General features: G+C 58.3%; 3 protein-coding genes across 7 annotated transcripts; 2 read left to right on the forward strand and 1 right to left on the reverse strand.

Annotated features, from left to right (window-relative positions):
- Window positions 1-695: 695 nt before the first annotated feature.
- On the forward strand, window positions 696-3,434 carry LOC105612706 (superkiller complex protein 2-like). Its single transcript, XM_060403827.1, has 8 exons — window positions 696-920; window positions 1,056-1,160; window positions 1,483-1,630; window positions 1,712-1,838; window positions 1,969-2,179; window positions 2,332-2,442; window positions 2,518-2,731; window positions 2,919-3,434. Exons 1-6 carry the CDS (start codon window positions 696-698, stop codon window positions 2,401-2,403), a joined length of 888 nt encoding a protein of 295 aa, XP_060259810.1. The 3' UTR covers window positions 2,404-2,442; window positions 2,518-2,731; window positions 2,919-3,434.
- Window positions 3,435-4,148: 714 nt separating this feature from the next.
- LOC101123419 (complement C4-A) lies at window positions 4,149-17,076 on the forward strand. Its single transcript, XM_042237107.2, is given in 37 exon segments — window positions 4,149-4,255; window positions 4,380-4,578; window positions 4,768-4,969; window positions 5,162-5,232; window positions 5,315-5,403; window positions 5,589-5,677; window positions 5,855-5,932; window positions 6,060-6,184; window positions 6,286-6,418; window positions 7,036-7,151; window positions 7,260-7,436; window positions 7,563-7,587; window positions 7,590-7,741; window positions 7,863-8,048; window positions 8,219-8,377; window positions 8,635-8,761; window positions 8,935-9,009; window positions 9,498-9,695; window positions 9,790-9,901; window positions 9,993-10,063; window positions 10,332-10,471; window positions 10,581-10,790; window positions 11,030-11,081; window positions 11,181-11,270; window positions 11,416-11,625; window positions 11,802-11,877; window positions 12,037-12,193; window positions 12,294-12,407; window positions 12,492-12,663; window positions 12,875-13,106; window positions 13,181-13,349; window positions 13,715-13,774; window positions 14,582-14,675; window positions 14,753-14,906; window positions 14,944-15,052; window positions 15,194-15,268; window positions 16,657-17,076. Coding segments are annotated over 37 exon segments (4,905 nt in total). The 5' UTR covers window positions 4,149-4,190; the 3' UTR covers window positions 16,999-17,076.
- Window positions 16,178-20,314, reverse strand: LOC105612707 (steroid 21-hydroxylase). 5 transcript variants are annotated; one of them, XM_042237103.2, is made up of 10 exons: window positions 19,831-20,314; window positions 19,633-19,730; window positions 19,378-19,532; window positions 19,064-19,159; window positions 18,850-18,951; window positions 18,661-18,747; window positions 18,296-18,496; window positions 17,482-17,584; window positions 17,191-17,385; window positions 16,178-16,512 (listed from the first exon to the last, which is right to left on the reverse strand). In XM_042237103.2, the coding sequence occupies exons 1-8, from the start codon at window positions 20,244-20,246 to the stop codon at window positions 17,534-17,536; spliced, it is 1,206 nt and encodes a 401-aa protein (XP_042093037.1). In that variant the 5' UTR covers window positions 20,247-20,314; the 3' UTR covers window positions 16,178-16,512; window positions 17,191-17,385; window positions 17,482-17,533. The 5 variants fall into 5 exon arrangements, with proteins under 5 accessions (XP_042093037.1, XP_027814356.1, XP_042093039.1 ...); XM_027958555.3 differs by lacking the exon at window positions 17,482-17,584; XM_042237105.2 differs by lacking the exons at window positions 17,482-17,584; window positions 18,296-18,496.
- Between the last annotated feature and the right edge of the window lie 409 nt (window positions 20,315-20,723).

A 20,723-nucleotide genomic window follows, 5' to 3' on the forward strand; every position in this document is an offset into this window, starting at 1 on the left:
AGGTTGCCATTTCCTCCTCCAGGGGATCTTCCTGACTCAGCCTCCTGAACAGGCAGGTGGATTCTTTACCACTGAGCCACCTGGGAAACCTGTCTTTTACAATAATCCCTGCAAAACCTGAACTACATCAGCTTTTTGCTTTTAGTAGGCTCTAACAGAAATTCTGTTGTTTGGGAGATCAGACACATTCTCACCATCCCACAGGGGAAACTGACCTCAGTGTCCCTTGTTCCTCTCTGATCAACAAGGTAAAGCTCAGGTCCCCCTTTGGCTTTACCTCTGCCCCTAAACGAGGTGCCCAGACTCACACGTCTCATGAAACAAAAGACATCCACAAAACATCACAGGCAAGAATATTTTATTTGTCAGATTCAATCAAAATAGGGAGAAGAACTCTGTCCAACTTCCACAGCTTCCTTAGAAACCCCTCCTTCCTACTCCAGACAGAATAGTGGCAGCACCTTGCTGCATGAAAGACAGCAGCCACAGCCTTGACAAGGTTTCTGGCTCTACTTCCGTGAAAGGTCAGAGAAGCACAGCCCAAACCCCTCCACTGGGACACAGCCCAGGTCAACAGCAGCGGTCACATCTGACGCTCTACACAGCAGCAAGCCCAGCACTCAACCTGGCTCCCGAACTTTCCAAGGTGACCCTGCCTCAGTCTGGGCAGGGCAGCCTGTTGAGAACACAGTACAATGAGGCGGGCCTCTGGAATCAATGGGTTTAATTGGAGAGGGCCAGCTCGGAGACTCTGGCTTCACACCCACCCTGGCTTCTCCCAGGCCCATGAACAGGCTCTGGCTGAACTGACCAAGAAGCTGGGGGCTTTGGAAGAGCCCGAGGTGACTGGCCAGCTCATCGACCTGCCTGAGTATTACAGCTGGGGGGAGGAACTGACTGAGACCCGGAGCCAGATCCAGGTGAGCGCCTGTGAGTGTTGGGGGCGGGGTGATGCACGGGGAGGAAGAGACTGGGACGGCCTGGGTACACCTGAACCTTGTCCCAGCATCTCTGTGACACTTCTTATCCCCTTTCTTCTCATCCCTGCTCCTTAGCACCGCATCATAGAGTCTGTGAATGGGCTGAAGTCTCTCTCAGCGGGAAGGGTGGTGGTTGTGAAGAATCAGGAGCATCACAACGCACTGGGTGTGATCCTTCAGGTGAGGGCGGTGGGAATCTGGACTCCAAGGCCGAAGGGAGCAGCCAGCCCCGTCTCCATCTTCCCCACTTGGCGAGGAGCCAGTTGTCCTCAGCAGTGCTCTCATTTTTCCCTCGAGCCCTCCTTTCCCCCCATCCCCAGCACTTCATGCTCGTCTCCTTGTCCTCCCCCCGAGCCCTGCCCCCGAAGTCTGCTCCAGTTGCTTGACTTGGCTACCAGTCTGTATGGCCGCCCCATGCTCCCTGCCTGACCTGGGGGATCTGGTCTCTTCTTGGATGTCCACTCCTCACACTGCCCCGTCCTGGCCTCCCCACGTCCTCTAGGTCTCTTCGAACTCCACCAGCAGAGTATTCACAGCCCTGGTCTTGTGTGACAAGCCCGTGTCTGAGGACCCGCGGGAGAGGGGGCCAGCCTCCCCAGACGTGCCCTACCCAGACGACCTCGTGGGATTCAAGCTGTTCCTGCCTGAAGGTGAGAGTGGACGGGTGCCCGGGCTCTTGCCAACAGCACGGCTGAGGTGCCCGGTCTGACCCTGCTCTCCCCTCTTCTCAGGGCCCTGTGACCACACTGTGGCCAGGCTCCAGCCAGGAGACGTGGCCGCCATCACCACCAAGGTGCTCCGGCTGAACGGGGACAAGATCTTGGAGGACTTCAGCAAGCGGCAGCAACCAAAGTTCAAGTCAGAGATGCTGGGGAGGGACCATGTCGGGGTGGTGGGGGGTGTGGTCAGGGAGGCTCCCTTAGTCCTAGGGGGGGTTCCACAGGAAGAGAAGCCCCCGCCCCAGGTCTAAGCCCAGCTCCGTCCTCAGGAAGGATCCGCCCTCTGCGGCCGTGACCACTGCTATCCAGGAACTGCTACGACTGGCTCAGGCGCACCCCACGGGACCCCCTACCCTGGACCCTGTCAATGACCTGCAACTCAAGGATGTGTCTGTGGTCGAGGGGGGCCTCCGGGCCCGGAAGCTGAAGGAGCTGATCCGGGGGGCTCAGTGTGTGCACAGTTCCCGTTTCCCTGCCCAGGTTGGTCCCTGGATGTGAGCTTCCCAGTTGGGAGGGACGGCTTTCCCTCTCATCCCCTGCAGACTGGCCGCCCGCGCCCCAGCCTTGGTCCTCAGCTCCCCTGCTGAGGTCAGGGAGGAGGCTCACAAGCCCTTGCCCTTGGCTCCTCGCAGTACCTGAAGCTGCGGGAGCGGATGCAGATCCAGAAGGAGATGGAGCGGCTGCGCTTCCTGCTGTCGGATTAGTCGCTGCTGCTGCTCCCCGAGTACCACCAGCGAGTAGAGGTGGGGGGGCAGGGCTGGGCTGGGGGGCTGGCGGGGAAGCCTTCTGCCGGCTCCCAACACCCGCCATCCTTGCAGGTGCTCCGAACCCTGGGGTACGTGGACGAGGCGGGCACAGTGAAGCTGGCCGGGCGGGTAGCTTGTGCCATGAGCAGCCATGAGCTGCTCCTCACCGAGGCCAGTACCGGGAGCTACTCCTTTCAGAGCTCCTGGGCGGGCGGGCACCGGCCTCGGTGCGGCTCGGCCTCGCCTACCACGTACACGACCTCACTGGGGCCCAGCTGGTGGACTGGTGAGTCTTGCGCCCCAGCCTCTGGAAGATGACAGAGCAATGACCTCAGGTTGGATTTCCTCCCTCCTTGTGCTTCCCTCATTAGCAAAGCCCAGCCCCTCTCCTGTGTTCTGGAACCTGGGAGCATATCCAGCCAAGGTCTGAGAACTCAGGAACCCGGCTCCAGCCTTGTCTTTCTCTTGCACAGTGTCTCCACCACTTCTGGAACCCTCCTCCGCCTACCAGAGACCTGAGGACTCTGTTCATCATTGCACACCTCCCCAGGGTGGGGATTGAGGGGCCCAAGAGGGCTGCCCACCCGAGCTGAGGCAGGGTCACCTTGGGAAGGCTCGGGAGCCAGGAAGAGTGCTGGGCTTGCTGCTGTGCCGAGGGTCAGATGTGACTGCCGCTGTTGACCTGGGCTGCGTCCCATGGAGGGGTTTGGGCTGTGCTTCTCTGCCCTTTCACGGAAGTGGAGCCAGAAACCTTGCCAAGGCCGTGGCTGCTGTCTTTCATGCAGCAAGGTGCTGCCACTACTCTGTCTGGGGTAGGAAGGAGGGGCCTCAGGAGGCTGTGGAGGTTGGACAGAGTTCTCCATATTTTGGTTGAAACTGACAAAGTTCTTCTGCCTGTGATGTTTTCTGGAATCTTTTGTTTCATGAGACAAGTGAGTTTGGGCGCCTCGTTTAAGGGCAGAGGTAAATAAACCCAAAGTGGGACCTGAGCTTTGCCTTGTTGGAGAGGAACAAGGGACACTGAGGTCAGTTTCCCCTGTGGGACGATGAGGATGTGTCTAATCTCCTAAATGATAAAATTTCTGTTAGAACCTACAAAAATCAAACAGCTAGCGTAGTTCAGGTTTTGAAGGAGTTATTGTTAAGAGACAGATTTCCCAGGTGGCTCAATGATAAAGAATCCACCTGCCAGTTCAGGAGACTGGGTTAGAAAGGAAATGGCCACCCACTCCAGTATTCTTCCTGGGGAAATCCCATGGACAGAGGAGCCTGGTGGGCTACAGTCCCTGGCGTCACAGAGTGGGATACAACTGAAGCGACCATGCATGGGCAATAAGAGATAGGTTTCTTAGTATCTTGTTTTGTGGGATCAACAGAGGAGACACGGGTCTGAGCCATTTGCTGAGCCACGTGGGGCCCTGCTGGGCAGATGTGTGTGTGTGCCTGCTATATGCACAGGCACCCAGACCCACCCAGGAGCGCTGGTGCCCGGGGCATTGGGATGAGAGGGTTAACAGGGAAGGACTCAGTCTCTCTCCAGGCCATGATACCCTCAAGAGACCCAGGTGTCCGGGGTGCCCCCTCCCAGTTCTGGGCCTGGGGCCAGTTGCAGTTCTTGGTTGTCACATGGTTTCCCAGCTTATCTGGGCCAGGGGAGGAGCAAGGCCCTGAGTCAAAACTCTGCTCCAAGCCCTGGGTTAACCAGAAAGGAGCAGGCGGGTCTGAACCCCTCAGGTCCTCCAGCCATGAGGCTCCTCTGGGGGCTGATCTGGGCATCTGGCTTCTTCGCCTTGTCTCTGCAGAAGCCCAGGTCCTGGAGGCAGGATGCGGAGAGCTTGGACAGGGCCAGGGCTGGCGAGGGGAAATGGGCTCCGAGGGTCCTGATTCGGGGGAGGGCTGGAGGCTGGCTGTTGACTCGCACCTGTTCTTCCCAGGTTGCTCCTCTTTGCTCCTTCTGTGGTTCGCATAGGGGTCCCTCTGTCTGTGGCCGTGAAACTCCAGGATGCTCCTTCAGGACAGGTGGTGAGAGGATCCGTGTTCCTGAGGAACCCATCCCACGTTAATGAGCTCTGCTCCCCGAAGGTGGATTTCAGCCTCAGCTCAGGCAGAGACTTCATACTCCTCAACCTCCCGGTAAAGGCCCCACTCCCTCCCGGTGCCGCCCAGCGTCTCCCCTTCTGTCCTCTGTCTTCTTGGAAACAGCTTTCTCTTCTCATGCCTCTGCTCCCTTCCTCCCCTCCCACGCCTGTGGTCCTCTGTGTCTCAGGCTGCCTCTTCACTTCTGCTCTGTCTCTCACCCACTCCCTCTCGCTCTCTTCACAGATTCCCCACGAGCAGGCCAGGCTCTGTCGCCTCCATCTCCTCCGCGGAGCCCCCGAGGTGCAGCTCATGGTGCAGTCGCCGTGGCTCAGGGACTCTCTGTCCAAACAGACAGACACGCAGGGTGTCAACCTGCTGTTCTCCTCTCGCCGGGGGCACCTCTTTCTGCAGACAGACCAGCCCGTTTATAACCCTGGCCAGCGGGGTGAGTCTCGGCGCCAGGGCCTCCACCTTTCATGCCTTCCCAGCCACTTGAATGAGATAACCTGAAGCCCCCCACAGGAAGGCTGCTTTGCAAACATTTGCTCTCCTTTCCTTTGCTTTCTGGGAGGGGGTCGGGGGTCCAGGGCCCACCCCGCCCATGGCTCCTGCTCACCTCCTCATCCTCCATTTCCAGTTCGCTACCGAGTCTTTGCTCTAGATCAAAAGATGTGCCCGGCCAGTGACATCCTCACAGTCACGGTGGAGGTGAGCCCCCGACCTCTGACCTTCCTATGGGCCAGGGCTGCTGAGCTGGCCTATGGCTGTGACCGCTTCACTCCCATTGCAGAACTCTCAAGGCTTCCGCGTGCAGAAAAGGGAAGTGGTTGCTCTCTCCTCCATCGTTCAGGACAACGTTTTGATCCCAGACATCTCAGAGTGAGCATCTTCTCCCTGAGACCCACGAAAACCGCCCCCGACCTGTTCACCTACAGCACGTGATCCGATCCTGAGCTTCCTAAGCCCCTGGTTCACCCCCCAGGCTCCTCCTAGGGAATTTGGTGACTGGCTGTCTGCAGACCTCGCATATGAGTGGGCTGAGTCTCTCCTTTGTCTATCCTGATGCCAGTGACGTGAAAAATCTCAGCCCGATTCTCAGACAGCCTGGATTCCAATAGCAGCACCCAGTGTGAGGTAAAGAAATACACTGAGAGCTGGAGATGGGAGGGACAAGCGCCCCTTTTCTGCAAGGAGGACGGGATGGACCAGAGGTGGGGGGTGCAGGGCCAGGGAAGGGAGATGCGGCTGCCACAGCCCCCCCGAGGGGAGGGTAATATTTTAAGGGTCCTTTCACAAGAGTCTGATCTGCCCTCCCTTTGCCCTGGGTCAGTTCTTCCCAACTTTGAGGTGAAGATCATTCCTGAAAACCCCTACATCCTGACAACGCCTGGCTTTCTTAGTGATCATCCAGGCCAGGTAACTCCCCCTCGCACATGGTCCTCATGCTGGGCCTGACCCCAGGACACCCCATTCAGCGTGAATGTGCTGTGGAACCCCACTTCCCTCCCTCGCCCCAGCCCTCAGCCCCTCTTCTGAATCTCTCCTCAGTGGCAGGTACATCTACGGGAAGCCAGTGCAGGGGGTGGCATATGTGCGCTTTGGGCTTCTGGGTGAGGACGGTGAAAAGACTTTCCTGTGGGGCCTGGAGAGTCAGACCAAGGTAGGAAGGAGGGTTGAGGTGCATGAGGTGGGTGAGGAGAGTGAGGTGGCATGAGGTGGGAGACTCGAGTCTCATTCTCTGTCCTGTCTTCTTTGCCCCAGCTGGTGGATGGCCAGTGCCAAATTTCCCTGCAAAAGGCCGAGTTTCAGGGCGTGCTGGAGAAGCTTAATATTAGCATTAATGACCTCCCAGGGCTGCGCCTATATGTTGCAGCAGCCGTTATTGAGTCTCCGGGTGAGTGGCTTCCCTTGATTATAATCCTGGACCCTCACCGCTGACCTCCGAGCTGACCCTCTGTTCTCTAGAACCAACAGCCTGCTTCATCTCAGCTGCGACAGGAAGTCAGGAAAGCTGTATCTCTACAGCTCCATTTCTGGGGAAGGGGTCCTTCTACCCTCTCAGTGTATTATTTTTTACCCATCCACTCACTTATCCCTGCATCCATCCACCCAACCATCCATCTAATCACCCATCCATCTATCCATCCACCCATCCTTCCATATCTCCCTCCATCCATCACACATCCCACCATCCCTCCATGGATCCATCCATCCGGCCAGCCAGCCTTCCAACCACCCATCCCTCCTTTCATCCATTGATGAATGCATCCACCTATCCATCCCTCTATCCATCATCCAACGTCTATCAGCAGAGCTGTGTTATACACCATCTGTGTGCTATGTCCTGTGGTGACCTCAGGAAACATAGAGATGAACAGAAGGCAGCTTGTGCCCTGGAGAGTTCAGCCTTGGTGGAGGGAAACACTAGAGCACGCCCTCCCCGCCCCCAGCCCTCCTCTTCCTCTCTTCCCAGGTCTCTGTGTCCACCTCTCTACACTCTGTCTCTTGCAGGAGGAGAGATGGAGGAGGCAGAGCTAACATCCTGGCATTTCGTGTCATCTCCCTTCTCCCTGGATCTGAGCAAAACCAAGCAGCAGCTTATCCCTGGGGTCCCCTTCCTGCTGCAGGTTTCTTCGGGAAGGGGGAGGATGAGCAGTGGTGCCGGGGGTGGTGGGCAGGAGGGCGCCGCGTCTCACTGACTGCACTCTTCCCTCGGCCCCTCCTCATCTACCTAGGCCCTGGTCCGTGACATGTCAGGCTCCCCAGCCTCTGGCATTCCCGTCAAAGTGTCTGCCAAGTTGTTTTCTGGATCGACTTCTAAAAACCAGGACTTTGAACGGAACACGGATGGGAGCGGCCAAGTCATCGTCTCCCTTGGTGTTCCTCGAACCATCTCAGAAGTGCAGCTCTCGGTAGCACCCCACCCTCACCGGGGGGGGTGGGCTAGGAGAGAAGGTTCCCAGGCTGGCGGGTAGAGGCAGGGAAGCTGGGTGCCTGTGCCCTTTCCCTTGACCCTGTGACCCCTGCCCTCTCTCCAGGTGTCTGCAGGCTCCCCCCACCCTGCTGTAGTCTCACTGTGAAAGCGCCCCTGTCCAGAAGCTCTGGGTTTCTGTCCATTGAGTGGCAGAATCCTCGACCTCTTAAAGTCGGAGAGACCCTTAACCTAAACCTGCAAGCCATGGGCATCAGCGGGAGCTTCTCCTACTTCTGTTACATGGTGCCCATGATGGGCCACAGGGGAGGCTGGGCTGAGAGGGTCTCAAGAGGAAGGACCCTCAGGGTGGGTGGCGGCCTCAGGGCTGAGGATGGCCAGTGAGGAGCACCCTGCTCCCCTCCAGATCCTGTCCCGGGGCCAGATCGTGTCTGTGCATCGAGAGCCCAAGACCCACCTGACCTCCATCTCCGTGTTTGTGGACCATCGCCTGGTGCCCTCCTTCCACCTCGTGGCCTTCTACTATCACGGCGGCGTCCCGGTGGCCAACTCCCTGAGAGTGGACGTCCAGGCTGGAGGCTGTGAGGGGAAGGTAACCTGCATCGGAAGAGATGGTGTGTGTGTGTGCGTGCTTGGAGGATTAAGAGAGAAGACTGAATGACTGCAAACGGGGTGATTTAGTTTGGGGTGCACTGAGGATGCTCAAGACTGAACGAGTTCTCCCCACCCTGACTGCCCCCCGCCCCCCGCCACCTCTGCCAGCTGGAGCTGAACGTGGACAGTTCCAAGGCGTATCGTCCTGGGGACACTGTGAAACTCAACCTGCAAACAGGGTCTCGAGCCCTGGTGGCCCTGGGAGCTGTGGACACGGCTCTGTATGCTGTGGGTGGCAAGTCCCACAGACCCCTCGACATGGTCAAGGTTGGTCAAGTCCTCTCTCTGATCCTCCCTTCCCTCCGAGGCTCATCCTCCTGCTGCCCGAAGCCCATGGCAGCCACGAGAACTCACTCAGCTGGACTGCTCCCATTCCTCCCTCGAGGTTGGCCCCAGTGGCTCTGTTTCCGCTCTCTGTGTCTCTCTCTTACTTGTCTGGACCCTGCCCTCTCACGTGCAGCTGAGTATGCGATCGCGGCCACAGCCACTCTTGTCTCTGCAGCATCTCTGCCTTTTCTCGCCAGGTCTTCGAAGCTATGAACAGCTATGACCTTGGCTGTGGTCCCGGCGGTGGAGACACTGCCCCTCAAGTGTTCAAGGCAGCTGGTCTGGCCTTTTCTGATGGAGACCATTGGACTGAAATCAGAAAGAGTGAGGACAGAGGAGGAAGGGGAGTGGGTGGTGGGAGGATAGGAAGAAGGAGGGGCCTGAGGGGGAAAGACAGGAAGAGGAGGGGTGGGAAGGGCTGGGCTTGGAGGGGGAGACTCAGAGGGCAGGGGGAGGCCCTGTGCCCTCTGGCTGACTGCATTCCTGCTCTCTACCAGGTCTGAGCTGTCCCAAGGAGTCAAAGTCTCGGAAAAAGAGAAATGTGAACTTCCAAAAGGCGATTCATGAGAAGCGTGAGTTGAGGGTGCCCATGAAATTCTCTAGGGCTTCCCTCCTGGCTCAGATGGTAAAGAATCTGCCTGCAATGCACAAGACCCGGGTTCGATCCCTGGGTTGCAAAGATCCCCAGAAGAAAGGATTGTCTCTACTGCCTCCAGTATTCTTGCCTGGAGAATTCCAGACAGAGGAGCCTGATGGGCTACAGTCTTCGGGTCTCAGATTCTGACATGCCTTGAGCGACTAGACATATGCAGTTCTCCACTTGGGCCCAAGGCTCGGGATGCAGGTCTGCCTGTTGGCTCCTCTGCTCCCGACTGAGCCAGTGCATGGTGTCTGGGCTAGAAATGCAGACATGGTAGTTCTGGGGTGAAAGGGAGGCTGGGGGAGATGCTCTGCTGTGACTGCCCTCAAGTTCCTGGTCTCTCGGGGTGAGTCCTGGCACGTCTAGAGGTCGGGCCGGGGATGAGGCGTGCCTCGCGCTCAGCCTCACCTGGTCCTGCAGTGGGCCAGTACACTTCCCCCGTAGCCAAGCGCTGCTGCCAGGAAGGGCTGACGCGGCTGCCCATGGTGCGCACCTGTGAGCAGCGGGCGGCCCGGGTGCAGCAGCCAGCCTGCCGAGAGCCCTTCCTGTCCTGCTGCCAGTTTGCCGAAAACCTGCGCAAGAAGGCCCGGACCAGGGGCCAGGTGGGCCTGGCCAGAGGTGAGGGGCTGCGTGGGGCCGGGGCACTGGCCGGGGCCCCTGGACGGTCAGGATGGCCCCCTCCTCACCGCCCTCCACGGTGTCCCACACACAGCCTTGGAGCTCCTGAAGGAGGAGGACCTGATTGAAGAGGATGACATCCCCGTGCGCAGCTTCTTCCCCGAGAACTGGCTTTGGAAAGTGGAAGAAATGGACCGCTTCTCCCAGTGAGGGCGCGCGCAGGGCCTGGCCTTGTCTCTGGGCTGTGTCTGGGGCCTGCCCAGTGTGTGACCCAGCTTCTCACCTTTCCCACCGCAGATTACAACTGCTGCTCCCGGACTCTCTGACCACGTGGGAGATCCCCGGCATGAGCCTGTCCAAAAGCACAGGTGTGATCACCCTGCCAGGGTCCTCGGCCTCCCTCTTCCAGGTTCCGTGGACCGAGGCTCCCTGCTTGGTCCTTAGCTCTTGGTACAGGAATGAGGGGCAGAGACCTGGAGATGTCTGCATGGCGAGCGTGGGGTCTGAAGCCATTGAGCAGCGGCAGGCAGAGGATGGGTGGGATGTAGGGGACTAGGGGCAGACCCTGCCCCTCACTCCTGGGGACCCTTGGTTGTGATGCCCCCAGGCCTCTCATATGTGCCCACTCTGTGTCAGGCTTGTGTGTGGCCACCCCGGCCCGACTCCGAGTGTTCCGTGAATTCCACATGCACCTCCGCCTGCCGGTCTCTGCCCGCCGCTTTGAGCAGCTCGAGCTGCGGCCTGTCCTCTACAACTACCTGGATAGAGATCTGACCGTGAGGCCCTTGGGGGCTGAGCGCACAGTGGTGGGGGGGACTGGGCAGGTGAAGGGTGGGGAGCCTAACTGGGCTGGGACTCTGGCCCTCCCCGTCTTCCTGCCCCCAGGTGAGCGTCCACGTGTCCCCAGTGGAGGGGCTGTGCCTGGCCGGGGGTGGAGGGCTCGCCCAGCAGGTGCAGGTGCCCGCGGGCTCTGCCCGGCCCGTTGGCTTCTCTGTGGTGCCCATCGCAGCTGCTGCCGTGTCCCTCAAGGTGGTGGCTCGAGGATCCTTCGATTTCCCTGTGGGGGACGCAATATCTAAGATTCTACAAGTCGAGGTGAGTGGAACACCCCTGAATCTAGGTCCCCATCTCCCAGGTTCACCCCCTGCTCTGGCCCTCTCCCTGCAAGAGTGCTGAGGCCACCCCCCACACCCAATGCTTTGGTCCATTTGCACTTTCCACAGTCCTGGCCCCTCCGTGTCCCTGAAGTTCCAACTGCAAGTCCTGAGGAGTGTGCACTGGAGGGGCGGGCTGTGGCCTGTGTGATCTCTCACAGCTTCGTTTCCCCTCCACAGAGAGAAGGGGCCCTTCACAGGGAGGAGATAGTCTATGATCTCAACCCCCTGGGTGAGTGACCTCCACTCACAGACAGCAGGGTCCTGGGGGTGGGAGGGGGCAGACGGTGTGGACAGCAGGATAGACCACTGACTCCCCTCATCTTCCCAGACCCCGGAGGCCGGACCTTGGAAATTCCTGGCAACTCTGATCCCAATATTGTCCCTGAAGGAGATTTCAAGAGTTTCGTCAGAGTCACAGGTGGGTGTGTCCTCCAGTCCCTTCCCTGGGGCCTCCCTTGGATTCATGGAAGCCTGGGCACTTCTGTTTGATCTTGAGACTCCCTCACCCTGTGACCCTGCCCTCCAGACCTGCTCTCTGACCCTCCATCCTGTCCTCCCCATAGCCTCGGATCCACTGGAAGCATTGGGCTCTGAGGGGGCCTTGTCCCCAGGAGGCCTGGCCTCCCTCCTGAGGCTTCCCCAAGGCTGCGGGGAACAAACCATGACCCTCTTGGCTCCAACTCTGGCTGCTTCCCGCTACCTGGACAAGACCAAGCAGTGGAGCCTGCTGCCCCCTGAGACCAAGGACCGCGCCGTGGATCTCATCCAGAAAGGTTCTGAGTGCAGCGGCGAGCAGGAGTGGGGCCAGGAGAGGGCAGTTAATGGAAGCTGGGCAGCCTGGGTGGTCAGAGCAGGGAAGAGAGATGCGGTCCCCAGTGGAAATGGGGAGCATAGCCTGGCCACAGCAGTAGGGGAGTTGGTGTGACCTCAGCTGCCTCTCCTCTCCAAGGCTACATGCAGATCCAGGAATTTCGAAAAAGAGATGGTTCCTATGAGGCTTGGTTACATTGGGACAGTGGCACCTGGTGAGTTTGGAGGAGTGTCCTGGGTGTGTGGGAGGGGCAGGGCTGGTGGGGGCAGAGCCAGCTACTATGGGAGGGCTAATAGCCAGGAGCCACCAAGAGTGGGGCCTCCCCCTTATAGGGACTAGTGGCTATCTCCAGCAATGTCTTTCTCTCCTCTAGGCTCACGGCCTTTGTGCTGAAGATACTGAGTTTGGCCCAGGATCAGGTGAGCGGCTCTGCTAAAAAGCTGCAGGAGACTGCCAGGTGGCTGCTTTCCCAGCAACGGGATGATGGCTCATTCCACGACCCCTGTCCTGTTATCCACAGGGAAATGCATGTATGGAGCTGGGAGGCTGGGCCAAGGGCACAGGAGGGAAGAATCGCCCTGCCCCTCCCCACTCGTGGTTGGTGCCTCCTTTTCTGCCCATTTCAACCAGGGAGGCTTAGTGGGGAGCGATGAGACTGTGGCGCTCACAGCCTTCATGGTCATCACCCTTCACCACGGGCTGGCGGTCTTCCCAGACAAGAATTCAGAGCACCTGAGGAGAGTGGTAAGGCAGCTATGTGTCTGCACTTCGCCAATCCATTTCCTGTCAGAAGCCCAGTCCACAAATCCTCCCCCGACTTTCTTCCAGGAAAATTCCATCTCAAGAGCAAACACCTTCTTGGGGGCAAAAGCAAACTCTGGGATCCTGGGCGCCCACGCCTCTGCCATCACAGCCTACGCCCTGTCGCTGACCGAGGCCCCTGAGGACCTGCGGAGCATTGCCCACAACAACCTCATGGCCCTGGCCCAGGACCTCGGTGGTGACGGGGTCCTGGCTTGATCCTGAGGCTTGGGAGAGCTTGAGACCCCTGAGTGTGTCCAAAGGGAGAAACAGAATGAATGGAGCCCCTTGGAGGGAATCAGAGCATAAGCAGGGGTGACTGGGAAATCAGGAGAGACTAAAGGGGGAGCGTCAAAGGCCAGGCATCTAAGATCCTCCCCTGTTCACCTGTGGGTCTCCTTTCACTCCAGATAAGCTGTACTGGGGCTCAGTCACCACTTCTCCAAGCAACGTCCTGTCACCCACTCTGGCTCCACGCAGCCCAGCAGACCCCATTCCCCAGGCCCCGGCCATGTCGATTGAAACCACGGCCTACGGCCTGCTACACCTGCTGCTATGGGAGGGCAAGGCTGAGTTGGCTGACCAGGCTGCATCCTGGCTGACTGGCCAGGGCAGCTTCCAAGGGGGATTTCGCAGCACCCAGGTAGGGGCTGTCCTGGGGTTCTAGGGTGGCTGGTCCTGAGACCGAGTCCCTGAGTTTCGGCTCATTTTCCCCGGGACACTGTTATGGCTCTGGATGCCCTGTCTGCATACTGGCTCATGTCCCACGCCACTGAGGAGATGGGGCTCAACGTGACCCTCAGCTCCTTGGGCCGCAGTGGACTCAAGTCCCACGTGTTGCAGCTGACCAACCACCAAGTCCACAGGCTGGAGGAGGAGTTGCAGGTGAACCGTGCCCTCACCTGGGTGACCGGGACACCTGGGTCTCCCTCGGCCAGGCCAGAAGCCATCCCCTGTTCCCCACCCCTGCTGAATCTTCATGGCCCCTCTTTCTGATAACTATGGGAAGACTTACTGGCTCTGTGACCTGTAGCAAGTCACCCAACCTCTGAGCTTCATTTATCTGATCTAAAAATGATACATGCAGAGTCACAGAGGGTTTAGGAGATGGTGGAGAGAGAATGTGGGTGAAAGTAGGAAGTGTTGAAAAGTGAGGTGGGGAGAGGAGGTGGAGTTATTTTGGTGGAGGAGGTAAGTTGAAGCAACAGTGTGCCCTTCTGACATCTCTTTCCCTTTTCTGCTTGTGAAAGTTTTCCCTGGGAAACAAGATTAACATGAAGGTGAGAGGAAACAGCAGAGGAACCTTGAAGGTGAGAGCTGGTGGCACTGGGCGTGCGGGGCCATCAGGGTGAAGCCAGGGTGTTGAGTGGGAGACGTGCAGGCAGAGCTCATGGTCTGGGAAGGAGGAAGAGACCCCCGGGTTGTGGTTCCCTGTGCTCTGTCCTGGGCAGGTGCCCCTCACTCTGCTCTCCACTCTTTCTGGGCACCTGTCGTCCCCTTCAGCCCTCAGTGCTGATGCTCAAACACTTGGCTCCTAAACCAAGCGTCTCTGATGAGCTCTGAGCCCCTTTGTCCCACAGCTCCTCAGACATGGTTGAGCCCCAAACCCTTTCCTCCTCCTGTGTCTCCTTGTCTGACTGACAGTGTCCCTTCCATACAGGAGCCCAGATACCACTCCGGGGGCCATCTTAGTGCCAACCTGTCCTCATGACCCCAGTAACTGCTCCTCTGGTTCCACCCCAGCAGGACGACCCTTCCGTCTATACACATCTCCCGGCCCTGAATGTCCTTCGGCTGCTTCTTGTCCCCCGTGACACACTCATTCCCCTCCTCAGGCTTTGCCTGGCAGCCGTTTCTGAACTTTTCACTGCAGCCTCTTCGGTGCATGGGTACAGTGCTTGCCCCCATGCCAGGACCCTGCTCTGCTCTCTGTCTCACCTGACACCTCGGCCCCTTTGTATTTCTGGACTGGTCTGGGAGGTGGATGGGAATGGGCAGAAGGCCTCGAAGCTCTTAGACCAGGAGCTAAGGGGTCCAGAGCCCTTCCATGTGGCTCTGCAGAGAGGTCTGCAGCCCTAAGTGTCCCCATCTCCCCTTCCCACCCCCTGATGAGCCAGGCCCTTCGCAGCTACAATGTTATGGACATGACGAACACGACCTGCCAGGATCTTCAGATTGAAGTGACGGTCATGGGCCACGTCGAGTACACGAGTGAGTGTTGGGGTCACAGGCTGTGGGTCTCTGAGGGGGTGGTGCCAGGGCTGAGCCACAGCGCTGTCCCCTCGCAGTGGAGGCTGAGGAGGACTACGAGGAATACGAGTATGAGGACTCTCCAGCCGGGGATGACCCCGAGGCCCGCTCCCGGCCCGTGACACCCCTGCAGCTGAGGAACTACTCTAAGTGGGAGGCCCCCAAGGCAGCCAAGGAACTGGAATCCAGGGTGCATCTGGTGAACCAGGCAGGGGGACCCAGACAACAGGGCACATGTCTCCACAGGCAAGACTGCCAAGGTGGGGCTGTCGGGCATGGCCATTGCGGACATCACCCTCCTGAGTGGATTCCATGCCCTGCGGGCTGACCTGGAGAAGGTGTGACCAGCCACCCAGAGAGGCCGCTTGTGCCCCCGGGAGCCCTGCCCCGTCCCCTTAGTAGCCCCAGCTGCTGAGCCCTGTCATATGCAGGCGGCCAGGGGTCTTCTCCTTGTGACTCCCGGCTCCTGTTCCCCACAGCTGACCTCCCTCTCTGACCGATACGTGAGCCACTTTGAGACCGAGGGTCCCCACGTCCTGCTGTACTTTGACTCGGTGAGCAAGGAGGGTGACAGAGGGGCGCACAGCTGGCACTGGGTTTCCTGAGCTCAAGTTAGGAGGATTCCCAGGAGGCAGGTATATCAGCAGCTACTGCTCTGGGAGAGAACTTGTGGTGTGAGCAGGGAGGCAGGATAGGAGGGGGTCAGAGCCTTGGCCAGGGAGGTTCCCCACTGCCTGCAGGGAGGCGGGGCTGAGCCCCTTCTGGGGCTTTGGGTCCAGTGCCAGTCAGCTGGGAAGGGCTTGAGAGAACACCTTTCATAAAGCTGAATGTATTCAACTTGAGGGACTGCATTTTTTTCATTGACCTTCTCTTTCTCTTTTGTTTTTGATATAAATGTGTATTTTGTCTCTTTTGAAATGATGGTGATTTTAGATGAATTGTTGTTTTTATTTTTCCCCATGGCCACCTTTGACTAACACACAGTTATCAACCCTCTGATGGCCTTCAAAAAAGTTTTTTGAACATTTACTATAACCTCTTGGAGAAAAATGTGCAAAAGGCATGTTAATACTGTGATACCATTCGTCAGGCGTGTTAGGACTGAGATACAACTGGCCAGGTATTTGTGCATCAGGGAGACCCTCCCTGTGCAATGTGTGCAGAGGGGACAGACCCTGTTGGCTTGAGAAGCCAGGCAGAGGAGTATGGTTGAACATAGTGGAAAATGAGGAAGACGTCAAGTTGGGGAGCTCACCATGCAGCTTAGGAAGGAAACTCACGTGGGATACCAGGCTGAACTGGACCAGTGTGGGCATGAGGAGAGGGATCTGGGCCTAGACATGAGTGGTGGAGTCACAGAGGGCAAGCAGAGGGCTAGCACTTGCTGTTACCAAGCAGAAAAGGGAGGCCTTAGCTATATCATTGAGGCTATTGAGAGGGTGAATGGGTTTGGAGGGCAGGCAGACAGAATCGGGACTGTTTAATACATCCTCTAAAAGTCCCAATACAAGGAAAAGGCTGAACATTTGGGAGAAACTGCCCACCTGCAGAGTTTGTGGAATGATGAGACCACCCTGGGGAGCCCAGAGACGGGGAAGGGCCTGCGCTGGGGCCTGTGCCCCTGGGAGGGACGAAGCGGGAAGGTCAGAAATGACCAAGTCAGAATCAGGGGTAGTCTGGAATGTGTCCACGTAGTAGGCCTCTGTGAAGATGCTAGGACAAGAGACTGGGGTGAGGTCACCATGTGGGCAGTGAAGTCAGCAGAGATCTTGGGGAGCAGTTTTTAGAAATCCCGAGGCTGGAAGGTAAGAAAACATAAAGGACACTGAAGATAAGTTCAACCGGAACCAAACAGGCCAAGCAAATTCATCATAGCAGTCTATGAAAGCTCAGAGCCCAGAGGTGGGTCCCTGACTTCCCTGCCGCCCATCTCCCCCGCCAGGTCCCCACCTCCCGGGAGTGCATAGGCTTTGGAACTGTGCAGGAGGTGCCCCTAGGGCTGGTACAGCCGGCCAGGGCCGTCCTGCGTGACTACTACAACCCCGGTGAGACGTTGGGGATACTCGAGAGGGTTGGGGTAAGTGGCAGTGAGGAGTGGCAAGGGAGTCCTGTGGATCCAACGGCTGGGAGGAGAGAGAGGGCAAGTGCCCTAACACCCCTCTGCTTTTCTCCAGAGCACAAAAGTTCTGTGTTTTATGGGGCACCACGTAAAAGCAAACTCTTCTCCATGTTGTGCTCTGCAGCCTTCTGCCAGTGTGGTGGGGGTGAGACCCCTCACCGTTGATCTCACTGTTGATCTCACGGCACCAGGTTTACAGCAGGGAGGGCAGGGGTTTGCACAAGAGCAATAAAAGGAGACACCGAGGCACGTGACTGGTCGAGTCCTCCCCCCCCCCCCCCCCCCACTCCTCCCCCATCACTGGGCACCGGCGCTCTCCCAGGCCCCGGCCTCCACTCCCCGGGGCTGCAGCTGCACCTGGAAAGGCTGGACCTTGAGGTTGACGCCGCAGTAGGGATCCGGCTGCAGCGACGGCAGGGCGCCCCCGGGCGGCGGCAGCAGGGTGAAGGCCTGCAGCAGTCGCAGGAGCACCACGAAGAGTTACAGGCGCGCCAGCGACTCGCCCAGGCACACGCGCCCCGCTTGGGTTCGCGCCCGGCTCCAGGAAGCGGTCTGCGGGGCGGAAAGACGATCCGGGCTCAGGGGCCGCCAGATACGGGCCCCGCTGCACCGCCACCCACCACCGCGGGCACCCGCCCCGCCACGCACCCGGCCAGAACTCATATGGCTGCTCCCAGACTGTCTCGTCCAGGTGGGCACTTCAGAGGTTGGGGATAACGACCATGCCCTCAGGGATGTCGTAGCGAAGAGGCTGAGGGTTAGGGTTAAGTGAGAGGCCCGCCAAGACCCTGCTGGGGCCTTGGCCGTTCATCCCTAGGCCTCCAGAGTCACCTGCTAAGCCGTGGTGCTGTGTGGCAAGGCCAGGGGCAGCACCTTTGCAATGGTGGCCTTTAGCAAGGGCAGCTGACCGCTGTCCTTTTATGTGACTCCAGGGTTCGAGGCTCTGGGGCCCAGCTCACGATCCATCTCCTCCTAAAGTTATTGCTGAATCTGAGAAATGGAGCCCAAGTCCTGTCACTGCCCAGCCCTCAGCTGCCAACCTCCATTGTGTGTGTGTGTGTACGCGCACGCGGGCACGCTAGTCACTCAGTCGTGTCCGACTCTTTGAGAGCCCATGGGCTGTAACCCTCCAGACTCTTCTGTCCATGGAATTCTCCAGGCAAGAGTACTAGATGGGTTGCCATTCCTCCTTCCAGGCCATCTTCCCAACCCAGGGGCTGAACCTGAGTCTCCCACATTGCAGGCAGATTCTTTACTGAGCCACTAGGGAAGCCCAAACTTCCACCATTCCCTGGAGGAACTCACAAGAGACTTTGTGCCAAGTACAAGAACCCATGCCAACCCCACTGACACACGCAGTGCTATCCCCCACAACACAGCCTGCATTGCCATCAGTGAGCTAGGTTCCCAACACCCTGGCCAGACTGCCAGGAAGGATCCCTTGGCCTCCTCCAGGGCATACCTCGGGGTGGTGAAGTAGGAAGGCCACCGCCCAGGAGAGGGTGCTGGCCGTGGTTTCAGTGCCCCCGATGAAAAGGTCCACCACAGACATGTGCACGTGTCCTTCCAGGAGCTGTCCCGGGCCCTCTTCTACTCTTTGCCTCCCTACCCCCTGGAGCATGTAGTCCATCATATCCCTCCACTGGCCGGCCACCATGCTCTCCTGGGGAGGGGAGGAGGAGCCGGCCTGAGTGCCTGGCTTGGGGAGAGTGTTTAGAGGATGCCTTGGGTCCAGGACTGCAGGGATGGCCCAGAAGCTGCCTGGCTCTGGGCAGTAGCGTCACTGCTGCCGGCCGAGGAGGAGCCCAGTCCCCGCGCGGTTCCCACCTTGTGGCGCCTCAGCTGCTTCTCCACCATGTGGTCCCTGTTCTCTATGGCCTTCTTCAGCCTCCAGAGCCCAGGGTTGGGGAAGAGCTGGGGCAGAGAGTGAGAAGGTGTGGCTGCTGGCAAGGAAGCCTGTTCCCCATCCCCACCCTTTCTCCCAAAACCAGGCGTGTCGGGGCTGTGCCTCCTCACCCTGAGAAAAGGAACCATGTCCAAAATCTGGATGGACCAGTGGTCCCAGGTCTTCATCAAGTCCTGAACACAGTCGTGAAAGGCATGTACTAAGGTGTCCTCCTGCCCCAAAAGGAGGAAATCCTTTCAGTGCAGAACCAGGAGAGGATCAGGGAGGGGTTGCAGGGGGTGGGGGGGGCAGGGCAGGCATATGGGAGGGCAAGAGAGCTTTGACCTTGTCTCCAAAAGTGAGGTAACAGATGATGCTGCAAGTGAGGAGAGAGAATTCCTTCTGGATGGTCACGGGGGCACCGGCCTGGACTCTCATGCGCTGAAGAGAAAGAGCATGAACTAAATAGGGACCTGGGACATCCCTGGTGGTCGAGAGGCTAAATTCTCTGCTCCTAATGCAGGGGGCCCTGGTTCGATCCTTGGGGAGGGAACTAGATGCCACATGCTTCGGGTAATATAAGTAAAAAAAAAAAAAAAAAGAGGGCCTTCCAGGAGGGGTGAAGCTGACCTGGGCTGACTGTGGGAGTCCAGGCTCACCTCACAAAACTCCTGGGTCAGCTGCTCCACCCAGGGTTCCATGGAGCTGCGGGTGCCCAGCAGCAAGGCTGAGCGGGTGAGTTTCTTGTGGGCCTTCCAGAGCAGAGAGTAGTCCCCCAGAGAGATGTCCTGGCAGCGCTGAGACACCAGCTTGTCTGCGAGTAGGAGTTGGGGGTGGGAGGGTCGACTTGACCAAGGAAGCCACGGGCCTGACCTCCCCTGCCTCCCAAAGCCCTGCTTCTCCCCTCAAGCAACCTCTTACAGGGATGGTATTTGGGGTCTGCCGGCAAAGTCCACCCACTTCCTGATCATAGCCTCCTCGATGGTCCTCTTGGAGTTTAGCACCACCACCTCTGGCGGCGGGGGGAGTGGTAGGAAAGGCAGGAAGTCAGCAGGAGAGCACACCCCCAACCCTCCTCACTGCTGTGGGCCAGGAAGGAAGCAGACCCTCACCTTGCAGCCCAAGGCGAAGCCTGTAGACAGGCCCGAGTTTCTGAGTCAGGCTCAGCAGATGGATGGGGAGGTTGGGCTGCAGCAGGTGCAGGAAGCCGGGGACCAGAGGTGGGAGGTGGAGGTTTCTGAGCTTCCACCGGCCCCACAGCAGGTGAGCGCCGGCTAGCAGGGTGAGCAGCAGCAGCAGCAGCCCTGCAAGGACCATGGCTGGAGACCCAGGCAGAGGCCCCGGCCCCGCCACTTATACCTCTCCACACCTCCAGCCACCTGGCTACTCGGGCTGTTCTGAAGCCTCCCTCCACTCCTTCCCTCAGGTCCTTGCCCACTGTCCCGCCCACAAAACAGTACATTCCTGGAATGGCATCCATCCTCTTGGCCTTGGAAAATCCAATATCAAAGAGCAGGCCTTTTCCCATTCATCTATCAAGAAGAAAGGAAAGGAAATACAACCCTGACCTTCTTCAACAGCCAGAATCAGCTTTCTGTCAACTGTTCAGGAAAACGTGTCCATGAGCCCTCTCCCACTCCCACCCCACCCCCACCGCCACCTTGGACCAGCTTCCTGCCACGGGGTTTGTCTCAGAGAGAAGAATGACAACCCACGCCTAATATGCCTCCCAGATGGCCTTTGAAGCACAAAATGAGACGAGAATGATGTGGTTTTTTTCTTTTAACTTACAACAGGGGAACCACATGTCCTGATTGGCTTGTGTTATCCTGGTTTACGCCTATAGTCCAAGTGTCATCAGTAATGGTGCTTCTTTTTATTCTCAAAACTTGAACAAGAAAAATTAAATGTTTCCCCGGTTTGGAGCTCTTACCCTGTACCTGACGCTCTTTGGTTGCAAGGAAAAGAGACCCACTTGAGCTAGTTTGAGCCAAAAGTAAGAATT

The sequence above is a fragment of the Ovis aries genome, chromosome 20 (genome assembly GCF_016772045.2).
Source record: "Ovis aries strain OAR_USU_Benz2616 breed Rambouillet chromosome 20, ARS-UI_Ramb_v3.0, whole genome shotgun sequence".
Classification (NCBI taxonomy): domain Eukaryota; kingdom Metazoa; phylum Chordata; class Mammalia; order Artiodactyla; family Bovidae; genus Ovis; species Ovis aries.